General features: G+C 42.5%; 1 protein-coding gene across 1 annotated transcript; it reads right to left on the bottom strand.

Annotated features, from left to right (window-relative positions):
* Positions 1 to 2,408: 2,408 nt before the first annotated feature.
* Positions 2,409 to 5,028, bottom strand: ciao2b (cytosolic iron-sulfur assembly component 2B). The gene is made up of 5 exons (XM_010747981.3): positions 4,795 to 5,028; positions 3,322 to 3,401; positions 3,008 to 3,133; positions 2,875 to 2,920; positions 2,409 to 2,765 (listed from the first exon to the last, which is right to left on the bottom strand). The coding sequence occupies exons 1-5, from the start codon at positions 4,919 to 4,921 to the stop codon at positions 2,662 to 2,664; spliced, it is 483 nt and encodes a 160-aa protein (XP_010746283.1). The 5' UTR covers positions 4,922 to 5,028; the 3' UTR covers positions 2,409 to 2,661.
* Between the last annotated feature and the right edge of the window lie 6,866 nt (positions 5,029 to 11,894).

The following is an 11,894-nucleotide window of genomic DNA, read 5'->3' as shown; positions in this document are numbered from 1 at the left end:
CGTATACACTGAGGCTGAGCGAAGTCACACTGACACCATGAGTCAGACAAATGAACAATAAACTCTCAGTTAGCATCAGTGCTAAGCTATCTGACAGCTAATGTTAACATGAATGTTTTATACTAGAGAATGTCAGTTAGTTTAAAAGGAGATGAATTAAGATGTAATATTAGTACAAACAATAAACTCAAAGTGATTATGTCAGTAAATATATAAGCACATCTTTAGTTTTATGTGATGTTAGCTACTATTAACTAGCTTAGTGTTAGCATTCACTATTACTATCGTTGCTCTGGTTTTTGTCATTGCTCTGGTTGCTCTTCATAATTCGGTGACCTCTTGTTTTGTCATTGCTCTGGTTGCTTTTTGATCCTTTGGTGACCTCTTGTTTTGTCATTGCTCTGGTTGTCCCTCATCTTTTGGTGACCTCTTGTTTTGTCATTGCTCTGGTTGCTTTTTGATCCTTTGGTGACCTCTTGTTTTGTCATTGCTCTGGTTGTCCCTCATCCTCTGGTGACCTCTTGTTTTGTCATTGCTCTGGTTGCCCCTCATCCTCTGGTGACCTCTTGTTTTGTCATTGCTCTGGTTGCCCCTCATCCTCTGGTGACCTTTAATTTTGTCATTGCTCTGGTTGCCCCTCATCCTCTGGTGACCTCTTGTTGGGGACCTCTTGTTTTGTCATTGCTCTGGTTGCCCCTCATCCTCCGGTGACCTCTGTTTTTTGTCATTGCTGTCATTGCTCTGGTTGCCCCTCATCCTCTGGTGACCTCTTGTCTTGTCATTGCTCTGGTTGCCCCTCACCCTCCGGTGACCTCTTGTTTTGTCATTGCTCTGGTTGCCCCTCATCCTCTGGTGACCTCTGGTTTTTGTCATTGCTCTAGTTGCCCCTCACCCTCCGGTGACCTCTTGTTTTGTCATTGCTCTGGTTGCCCCATCATCCTCTGGTGACCTCTGGTTTTGTCATTGCTCTGGTTGTCCCTCATCCTCTGGTGACCTCTGTTTTTTGTCATTGCTGTGGTTGCTCTGGTTGCCCCTCATCCTCCGGTGACCTCTGGTTTTTGTCATTGCTCTGTTTGCTCTGGTTGCCCCTCATCCTCCGGTGACCTCTGTTTTTTGTCATTGCTGTGGTTGCTCTAGTTGCCCCTCACCCTCCGGTGACCTCTTGTTTTGTCATTGCTCTGGTTGCCCTTTATCCTCTGGTGACCTCTGGTTTTTGTCATTGCTCTGGTTGCTCTGGTTGCCCCTCATCCTCCGGTGACCTCTGTTTTTTGTCATTGCTGTGGTTGCTCTAGTTGCCCCTCACCCTCCGGTGACCTCTTGTTTTGTCATTGCTCTGGTAGCCCCTCATCCTCCGGTGACCTCTGTTTTTTGTCATTGCTCTGGTTATTCGTTGACTAAACACTGTATATATACGCCTCTGGCTCCTGCTAATGCAGCTGTGCCGGCTGGCTCTGTTCTCCGGGTTTCAGCAGTGATGCAATGTTTCCAGATGTGGAACAAGAGACGAAAAAAAAACCTTATTAGTCTGAGCCCGAGTAACAACAACTGCTCCTCCTAATAAATATATAAATATATAAGTAAATATATGTAAAAAATACATATATATAAATCAAAAATATATACTACATAAAAATGTATTTTATGTAAATATATGTATGTATAAATAAATATATGTAAAAATATATATATATATATATATATATTATATATATATATCTATATATATTATTATATATTAGTAAAATCAAAAATATATACATAAATATGTAATATATATAAATATATACAAATCAAAAAATATATGCATAAATATATAAATAATGTTTAACTGTTTTAAATTTTAATATTATTTTATAATAAAACTTTGATGCTCATCGTTTGTTGAGACTTTATCAAACTTTATGATTTACTTTATTATTTGTTTATTACACTGCACCATCTATCTGAGTAAACTGTATTTAGGTGGAGTAACTGAGCGCGTACAGCTGAGTGTGTACGGGTGGGGTGAGCGCGCCGCCTGCTGGATAAAACAAGTAACTTCAGCCGCATGTACAGTATGTGTTTATCAGAGGCCGATGGAGATGACTTTTTGTGTTTACTCAGGATTTAATTTGATTATTACAGATTTGTTTTGATTATTTAAGGATCAGTTGCAGCTCAACAGCTTTTCTTTTAAACACTGGAGTTATAGTTCAGATCACGGGTTCTCAAACTACGGTTCATGTACCACTGAAGGTCCACATAGTAGTGATACTTACACATTATACTATCAAAATACTTAAAATAATAAAAAAAACAGACTGCGGGAATGTCATTTAAAATGTGTCGACATCATCCTGACACGTCGTCACGTCCACGTATGAACAGATCATCAGCTCTGATCACTGAATTAAAGAAAAACACAAATATCTTTGTTTCATTTCATTTATTGAATATATAAAATGTCAAAAACATAAATTATTCATTATTCATCATTTACATGTTTGCAGGATTCTCAGCAGATGTTGGAGTATCGAATCACACTGTGTGTAACAGATTTAAGTACAGTGAACGACCACGACATTCACCGTGAACTCTGACCCTCGATGAGTCGAACTTGATTGGCCGATCCAAAGATAAGCGGCTGAAGGTGAGAGACCATCGATGCAGCCGATTGGCTTATCAGGTGGTCCTCGTCGTCGTCAGGCATTGGTTGACGACCTCGAGCAGCGACGAGTTCTCCAGAGCTGCCGCTACTCTCTCTTTGTCTGCCAGCTGTTTGTTCACTGCACACACACACACACACAATCAGAACACACACACACACACAATCAGAACACACACAGCAGTAACAGCACTATGAATGCTGGGAAATATGATCAGATGTTTTTCTACCTGCGTCCTCTGAGGCGTGAGTCCCCGGAGTGATGCTGACATCGATCTGAGGAGAAACGGAGATGTTACACTCTGTGTGACGCTCACACACACACTCACACACACACTCACACACACACACACACTCACGTACTTTGAACCTCTCCGGCAGGGAGCGCAGCAGCTTGACTTTGATTGACAGGCCGATGAGCGTCGCCATGCTGCAGTGAGGGATGGTGGGAGTGAACTCAATGCCCACGGTGCTCTCTGCGTCGTTAACCTGAGAGAGAGAAACGGGGATGACGACGTGAACCGAGTGTGATATTTAAAACTAAACATCGTCCGTCATGTAAGGTTACAAGCTGTTGTTACGGATGAGTGAGTCCTGAAGGAGTCAGACCTCCTCCAATCAGAGCTTTGTTTCATCACATCATTGTTCACACAGATGAAAAATAAAACCTGACCCACCATGACTCGGACTTGTTCCACGACGTTGAGTTCCTCCAGAGACAGAGGATGCTCCGGGTCGTTGATGGATCTGATCAGATGTAGCTCCAGTTAAGAAAACAACAGAAGACACACTGATGCAGTCAGGTATCAGTGATGGGAGGTTAAATCTGATTCATTATCAACAGTTTTAACCACCAGACCATCAACTCATGATCTAACCAGGACAGATACTCCCTACATGTAACTTTACTCTCAGCATTTTAAATATGGTAGTACGTCCAACCTACGTGACCCGGCATAAGACAAATAAACCTAAAAACTCACGAGCATCAAACGTCAAACGAATAAAAAACTGTGGACCACACAGTTTTAGAGAGTCTGTGGAGACGTCACGGAGACTACGTCCAGGTTTTAGACAGTCTGCGGGGACGTCACGGAGACTAATCCAGGTTTTAGACAGTCTGCGAGGACGTCACAGAGACTCATCCAGGTTTAGACAGTCTGCGAGAACATCACGGAGACTACGTCCAGGTTTTAGACAGTCTGTGGGGACGTCACGGAGACTACATCCAAGTATTAGACAGTCTGTGGGGACGTCATGGAGACTACATCCAGGTTTTATGAAGTCTATGACACCCGACTGACGCTGGCACACGTCTTACTTTTTGTTTACCATCCTCTGGACGTCTACAATGTTAAATATCTCACACATGATTACATATTCTGTGAACTTTCACACAGCTCTTTTAATCTGTAAAAAAACAGATTGCGACCGACTGGATACCCCTCAACTCTCCCTGTAGGTTCAAGCATTCAAGGTGAAACTACAGCCGCACTCCAGTCACAACCATGTTCTCAAACGCAGCCATCAATTTTAAAAACTGTTAATAATCAAAGTGAAGCTCTGAGGCTTTACATTTGTTGTATCTACACTAACCCAAAAAACTCATTGTTGAGAATCATGATGAAGTTTCAGGGCGTTCCCGTAACCATGGTAACTCACGGTCTACACTATAGTTGTTTATTATTACACACATGTAACACTGTGACGTCACGGGCCTCAGGTTACATAAACATAATTACACACTAACAAACATTATATTTAATGTCTGAGGAAAAAAAAAACACACTGCACCTTTAAAAGCATATCACACATTTATATTTTTTAAAACTTGATTTTTAATTTTTTTAAATGTTATTTAATGTTTTTTATGCACTAAAAACCTAAAATTTAATTAATTTTACAGCTTTTTAAGGAAATTAACCTGAAACTAACGTTAAAGTAACCTAAATACAACGTTTCCGTTGTCTGTTACTTAACCGTTAAACGTCGTAACGCCGCCTGTGAGCTGATGTAACAGCCTGTAACGTTATAAAACCTGAATATTTAGGTCCAGGCTGTGATTTAAACCCGGTTTTAAGCAGCACACGTGTTATTTGTGAAGTTTTTTAAATCGCCGTTAGCTGAAGCTGCAAACACAAACAGGATATCGAAGATCTCTCGGTCGTCGATCGGGTCGTGGACGTCTTCGTCCTCGTCCGTCGCCGTCAGCAGTCTCTCCCCGGACCGCTGGAAGATGACCGGGTTCGCGTTCTCCAGGTGGGTTCCTCCAGACATGTTCACGCTTTTATTTGGGTCCACAGAGAACCTTCAACCGGGAATAATAACCACCGTGCTGCGGACATCCAAACAGCTCCGGTAATGACGGCAAGCGAGGGAGTCCAAACGTTCTTAAAGGGGCAGTACCCAGTTAATGTTGTAACGTGAATGGTATGTAACTTTGGGAGAAGTACGTAATGCTTTACGGCACTAAGTCACACAGCAGCAACTATTTCACTGATTCTGGTGAAACTGGATCATATTTTATGGAGGAAATGTTTTCTGGTTTTCCCTCTGATGTCCTCCGGCTGCTCCGCCTCAACTCTCTGTGATTTACAGAGTTTATGATGGACAGTGAAGTAAACTGCTGACAGCTGTAGCTGCTGTTAGCTCATGTTAGCTCAGTCTGTTAGCTGCTGTTAGCTGATATTAGCTCAGTTTGTCAGCTGCTGTAAACTATTGTTAGCCCAGTTTGTTAGCTGTTGTTAGCTCAGTTTGTTAGCTGTTGTTAGCTTAGCCTGTTAGCTGCTGTAAACTAATGTTAGCTCAGTTTGTTCGCTGTTGTTAGCTGATATTAGCTCAGTTTGTTAGCTGCTGTAAACTAATGTTAGCCCAGTTTGTTAGCTGTTGTTAGCTAATGTTAGCTCAGCCTGTTAGTTGTTGTCAGCTCAGTTTGTTAGCTGCTGTTAGCTGATATTAGCTCAGTTTGTTAGCTGCTGTAAACTAATGTTAGCCCAGTTTGTTAGCTGCTGTTAGCTGATATTAGCTCAGTTTGTTCGCTGTTGTTAGCTTATATTAGCTCAGTTTGTTAGTTGCTGTAAACTAATGTTAGCCCAGTTTCTTAGCTGTTGTTAGCTAATGTTAGCTCAGCCTGTTAGTTGTTGTCAGCTCAGTTTGTTCGCTGTTGTTAGCTTATATTAGCTCAGTTTGTTAGCTGCTGTAAACTAATGTTAGCCCAGTTTGTTAGCTGCTGTTAGCTAAAGTTAGCTCAGTTGGTTAGCAGCTGTTAGCTCAGTTTGGTAGCTGTTGTTAGCTAATGTAATCAGGCTCAGCAGCCTTTATGGACATAATGACAGAATTGCAAAACACCAATTTATACACATGACTTTAAAACTGCAATAAAGATAATGATCGTGTCCTTTTACTTATTAGCAGTCAGGTTTTTGAGGCTTAGTTTGGAACATGCTTTTTTCTTTAACTGTCATCTTTGTCTTGACGTCTTATGTTTGTTTTGAGGTGAAATGTCTCTTTACTGGCTGTGACTCACCGTTCTGCCCTGTAGGTGGCAGTATCTGCCCATTTTAGCCATCAACAGTGACACCACTTCATCTCGTCTGCCATACAGGATGCTGACAATTCAAAAAAGAAATCTATTTCTTTGGGAATTAAACATGATCCTGGGACTTTCTGCCCAAATTCAAAACTAAATTAGTGTCCACGTCTGTTCTGGACAATAAATTTAACTGAATGTTCAGGCAGAAGAAGTCAACAGATCAGTAAGAAATACTCATCACGTAGAGAAATGTGATGTCTTATAAGAAATCATCTTGAAATTAAAGCTGTCAGACAAATGTAGTGGAGTAAAAAGTACAATATTTTTGTGGAATTGTAGAATAAAGTTGCATAAAATTACTCAAGTACTTGAGTAAATGTTTGTGTTACAGTAAGGTGTTACTGCTACATTTGCAGCAGAGCCACTTACAAAGAGACGAGCTGTTGAAGTCAACAGACGTGCAGGAGACCGATCGATACGGAAAACTTCATTTCAACACGTTCAACACCTTTTGTGCATACGATATAATAAGGTTGCCGACACCGACGAGACACGTAATGTGTGGTAGAACCGTCATGCAGAAGGGCAGCAGCAGATGAAAAGGGCAAAGTATCTCCCTAATCGTGCCAATTTGGACTAACAAATAGATTTCTCATTTCCAGTTGTTGGTAGTGTTGTAGAGGAGGTCCTCTCTGAAGAGCTGGAGGTCTTCAGGAGGTTTGTGAAGGTAGAGAGGAACCACATCAAGCAATCTTTTGTTTGACAAAGACAGAAACTGTCCTGCAGCTGTCGTGCAGTGTGTGTTTAGATGATTAATTCTGGTTTGTTCAAAGTGTTTCAGCACACAGTGGGTCCAATAATTATATAGAACCAGATCTTAATCTCCAACCAACACTGCTGCTGATGGAAGCAGCACCTGATGTACACGCTGTATAATGAGACTGTGAAGCTGCTGACAAGCAGTACAGGAGTAATATACAGTAAGCAGTGTGCAGAAATGATATTTTCCTAGCTGTGATAATCAACATATTTATGATTTATTCAGAAAGATCAGGCTGGCTGAGCTCTCGTTGGCTGACAGAGTTATATATGTTCCAGTATATAAATTAAAGGAACAATATGTAAGATAAAATGACCATGCTTTGTCATCAGAGATGAAGGAACCATGCCCAACAACTTCTTGAACAACCATTACAGTCGGTATGTTGGACGTCTGATCCCGCACACGGCTCACGGGTTGCCAGATATGATTCTACGTGACCTAAAAGCTCAACGAGTAAAAACACATGTAAATATCGTGAAAGGATTTTAAAGATTAAGACATCTTAGAGCCCAGAAGGATTCTGCCCTGAGAGAAATCCTGACCCACAAAAAAGTTATCAACCGACCCGGCTCTCGCTGCGGGAAGCGGAGGACAGAGTGCACCGTCGCGCCTGAAGGGAGGACTGGCCAGGTCGTGGTGACTTTTCCACATCTAACCCCCAAATTCCAGCGGTCGCTGCAGTGATACGCGGCCAATGTTTCAAACCCCACTGGCTCCGCCGCGGTCCAGTTCATACGCTCATAAACCAGGAAAATTATCAAATCTGAGCAAGTAAACAAAGTCTGGAGGGATAAACCCTTCTGAAACGATCCCGGTGGGGTTTTAAGTCGCATGCAGGACGGACCAAAACAGCGTTGCATCCGTCACGTGACAGAGACGTGCCCGGTGGGGTTTCAGGGTAAGACACTAACTACAACAACGCTGTGGGATGTTATGAAGCCATTGAGTTCAAGTATCAAAATCACATCACCTAATCGTCATCAATAAGCAGCAGGACCTTCTGGGCTCTTACTGCCCGAGACGGTGGCTGCTGGGAAGTGATCCGTAGAGACTGACCGGGTCATGGCAACTTTTAGCTCGAAATCTGTCAATTTTTGTTTGTCAAAAGTTGCCAAAAACACAACTTCATCTGTTTCTTCTGCTGTGGCCTAAAGGGGAGTTTATTCTGCTGAACATAACTGCCTAAATTAAACTTCTCTCAGACACTCAAGCTTCATGACATAAAACACGTCGAGCTCATCTTGGCCGCGTGGAGGTTCGCTATGAGCTTCGAATCTGGGGAGGAGACTCTCCGGTATTTACCGCTAGATGTCACTGTTACAAGCAAAGTTACATATTATTCCTTTAATATAAGGAGCAAATATTTCAAACAGAAACTATGTGACAAACCTGCAGCCAGTTGACTGTGTAATAATTAACAAAGTCAGACATTTCTCACTGGCAGGGTTCGATCGTTTAGATTTGCTACCTGGTGTATAATTAAGTCCACAGAGACACACACACAGCCCTTTATACTATATGTGGCTGGTGGAGCAGTACACAGCATGTATTATACACGCTGTGTTTTATTGGAGGGTTTGCTGCTCCGCAGAGAGCTCCTTTGTTTTCTCAGAAAATGAGATGCTCTCCATCATTTATGATTTACTGAATTAAATATACAACCAATCAAGGCCAAAGTTAAACCGATGGATACGAAACAGAAACTTTCTTTTTTAACAAAGCGAGGAATCCGAGCGTCGACACTGAAGTTTATAGCGTTTGTGTTGAATATAAAGCAGCGCCAGGAAGGAAGAGCCGTCGTCCGACACCGAATTAAACATGCATATTTAACTGGACGGTCGAGTGACGGAGTGTCGAACGAACTCAAAAAGAATCCTTCATCATATGTTGTGCTCCCTTACTCTGACATCAGGTCACAGGCTTCAGTCTCGAAGAGGAATGTGTTAAAATATTCATACGTTTCTGATGACGCAACCTTCAGTCAATGAAGATGACGCATTGTTGCAGTTGAAAATCTAATAATTGCAGCATACCAGAAACCTTTGTGTTATATTTGAGACACTGTTTCATGTTAAAGCAACTTTTCTCTCATAAACTAACAGATTCTAACTCCTGTTGACCCACACTGACCTGTGATCAGGTGAACGGTGTCTCTGTCATTCGTACGTCTGTTCTCACACTATGTAACTTTGGGCTCCGGGTCGGGAGAAGTACGTAACGCTTCACGGCACTAAGTCACACAGCAGCAACTATTTCACTGATTCTGGTGAAACTGGATCATATTTTATGGAGGAAATGTTTTCTGGTTTTCCCTCTGATGTCCTCCGGCTGCTCCGCCTCAACTCTCTGTGATTTACAGAGTTTATGATGGACAGTGACTGTAGCTGCTGTTAGCTCAGTTTGTTAGCCGGGCTGACCAGACTGTAAGCTCAGAGCACCAGGAGTGTTAGTGTTGTGGGCTGGTGATGGGGAGCGTAACCAGTGTCGTGCCAGAACAGGAGCTGGACAAACGGGCTCAGCAGCCTCTATGGACATAATGGCAGAGGAGAAGAGAGTGAAGAGGACGCTGACGGAGGAAGCTAAGAAGAGAAAAGGAGAGAGTGAGCGAGCAAGAAGCCGCCGGACAAGAGTAAATGTGGGACTGACTTTTAGTGGTTGGTGAGAGCTTGGTGAAATAAAAGGCTGAAAGACGCCGAGCTGGGCTGACTCGCTAGTTTTTGATCATAAGTAATGTAACCAGAACAAATACTCGAGTAACCCTGAATTAAGTGTAATGTTCTGTTGCTTTGCCTAAAGAAGCAAACAAAACTATTATATATACTAAGTTCTACATGATTGAAGCTGTTGTGGAAGCTTTGAATGCATCATTTGTAATGTTTGTTATTGCCTTTATTTGACAGTGAAGCTGAGCAGACACAGCTGTGGGGGCATGATCTAGTTTCAAGTTGACTAACCTCAGGCGTATTTTAACCAACCGAATAAATATTTAGAACCACTGATTGCCTTAAAATCTAGTAAAATCGTAGCCACATCTCCAGCATTTTGAGTGCCTCATTTAACTTCATCCAGCGTTCATCGCAGCGCTCTGCAGTGGGACGGGCTTTCCTCCCAGAGCGGGCGTTAATTAATAATGTCATTATTTTTCTTCAGGAGAAGAGCAGCAGAGTCTGCAGAGACAAACACAGAGAGGAAGACATGAAAACAGCTTATTCATTTAGGCACTTGTCATCTCTCGTAATAGTCGAGTGTCGACGTCGCTCGCTCTCCTCCGGGCAGCGCTGAGAGTTCAGTCACGCGATGAAGAAGTTCAGAAACATGGACATCAAAGTTTGGACAGGGGGTCACATTTAGCCCAGTATGCTACATTCCCTGGACCTATTTTAGTTATTATATTACCTTTATGAACTTTCAAACAGTTCACGGGTTTCTGAAGAGATGTTCTGAAGCTCAAAATCTGTGAGTCTGGTCGCTGCCATCTTTGTAGTCCTGCCTCTTTTGTCCCCCAGCTAATCTAAAAATCGTCAAAGACGTGGATCATTGGCTGAACGAAGCCTGGTTGCTCAAACAAGCCACCTGTCAATCAAAGCGTCCACGCTCTTAATTCTGCATAACTTAATAAGCCTTAATATAATTTGAAATTTGAAATCCCTTGGCTGTGGCTGTCTTGTTTGGAGTGCACATGTCCTCTCCAGGTACTCATCCCACAGTCCAAACACATGCAGCTTTATAGGATGATTGGTGACTCTAATGGAGTGTGTCAGCCCTGTGATGAACTGGCAGCTCGTCAGGGTGTACCCCGCCTCTTGCCCAATGTCAGCTGGGATCTGATGAGGATAAGCGGTTACGGAAGATGGATGGGTGAATATTTTACCGTTAGAGGGCACTTCTACTTTGTGGAGTCCACTTGTAAGAAAGTATTGTTTGACTTTGAGTTCATTCACAGCCACCTCACCACTTCTTCTCTCAAGTGAATAGGAGACGAATGAATGAGCTGTGTGGTGTGTGTTTGTGCGTGTGATTGATGGATAATCAGCAGAGATCTGTGGAAATAAACTATTACATGTTGCTATCAGGGAGCTGTCATGTTGCTCACCCCTTTGTGAAGGCTCATTTCCCCTCAGAGTCACCCAGGAGCTGACGAATAGCCAGAGAACAGTGCTCTCCAGAGAGCTGTGACTGCCATTAAATACACAGTGTGAGGAGAGAATGGCTTTTTTGAGCAACCAGGTGTCATTCAGCCTGCCTCAGGTCCATTGATGATCCACATACTTGCTGATTTGAGCCTCACGAAGCTGTGAGGTGATGTCCAGGAGACTGTGTCCATGTTTTATACATTCTATGGTGCAAACCTGGAGCAGTGCTCTCGCATTTAGTTGCATGTTCTGTATTTTGTACCATGAAAGTCTTCAGAGTCTCCACACTGAGCGTCACAGAAACCACTGGGTGACGTCACGGATACAACGTTCATTCTTTATACTGTCAGTTGGGGGGAAGCAACGAGAATGAACACTGAACTGAGGAACAAATACAGAACATACCGCGACCTGAGAAAGGAAACCAATGAACACAGATAACACAAGCAAGAACTAATCACAGACAGGACTATAAACTCAATATCATGATCAGGGTTGTACAAATCGATGAAAAACAGCTGGAAGACTATTAATATCAGAGCAGGTACCCAGGAGTTTAACATGCTTACAGTGTAAGCTCTCCTTAAATTCCTCCAGAAAACACCAGAGTTGCTCAGTAGGTCATACTGTACTCTGTAAAAACAGGAGAGGTATCTATTATGTTGCCATAATCTAAAACGATGCCGTGAATTATTTTGAAAGACGCTATAATTCAATAATAGTCTGACAAATAGTCTGAATGTTTGAACAGTTCACCACCAC

This window comes from Larimichthys crocea, chromosome XXII, assembly GCF_000972845.2.
Source record: "Larimichthys crocea isolate SSNF chromosome XXII, L_crocea_2.0, whole genome shotgun sequence".
In the NCBI taxonomy this organism is placed as follows: Eukaryota; Metazoa; Chordata; class Actinopteri; family Sciaenidae; genus Larimichthys; species Larimichthys crocea.
This window is presented reverse-complemented; position numbering and strand designations above follow the sequence as displayed.

Excerpts from the sequence above, each read along its gene's own strand:
- ciao2b (XM_010747981.3), bottom strand. The coding sequence starts at position 4,921 with ATGTCTGGAGGAACCCACCTGGAGAACGCGAACCCGGTCATCTTCCAG. Across the intron at positions 3,134-3,321 it reads TGGAACAAGTCCGAGTCATG|GTTAACGACGCAGAGAGCAC; the intron begins GTGGGTCAGGTT and ends TCTCTCTCTCAG. Across the intron at positions 2,766-2,874 it reads TCACGCCTCAGAGGACGCAG|TGAACAAACAGCTGGCAGAC; the intron begins GTAGAAAAACAT and ends GTGTGTGTGCAG.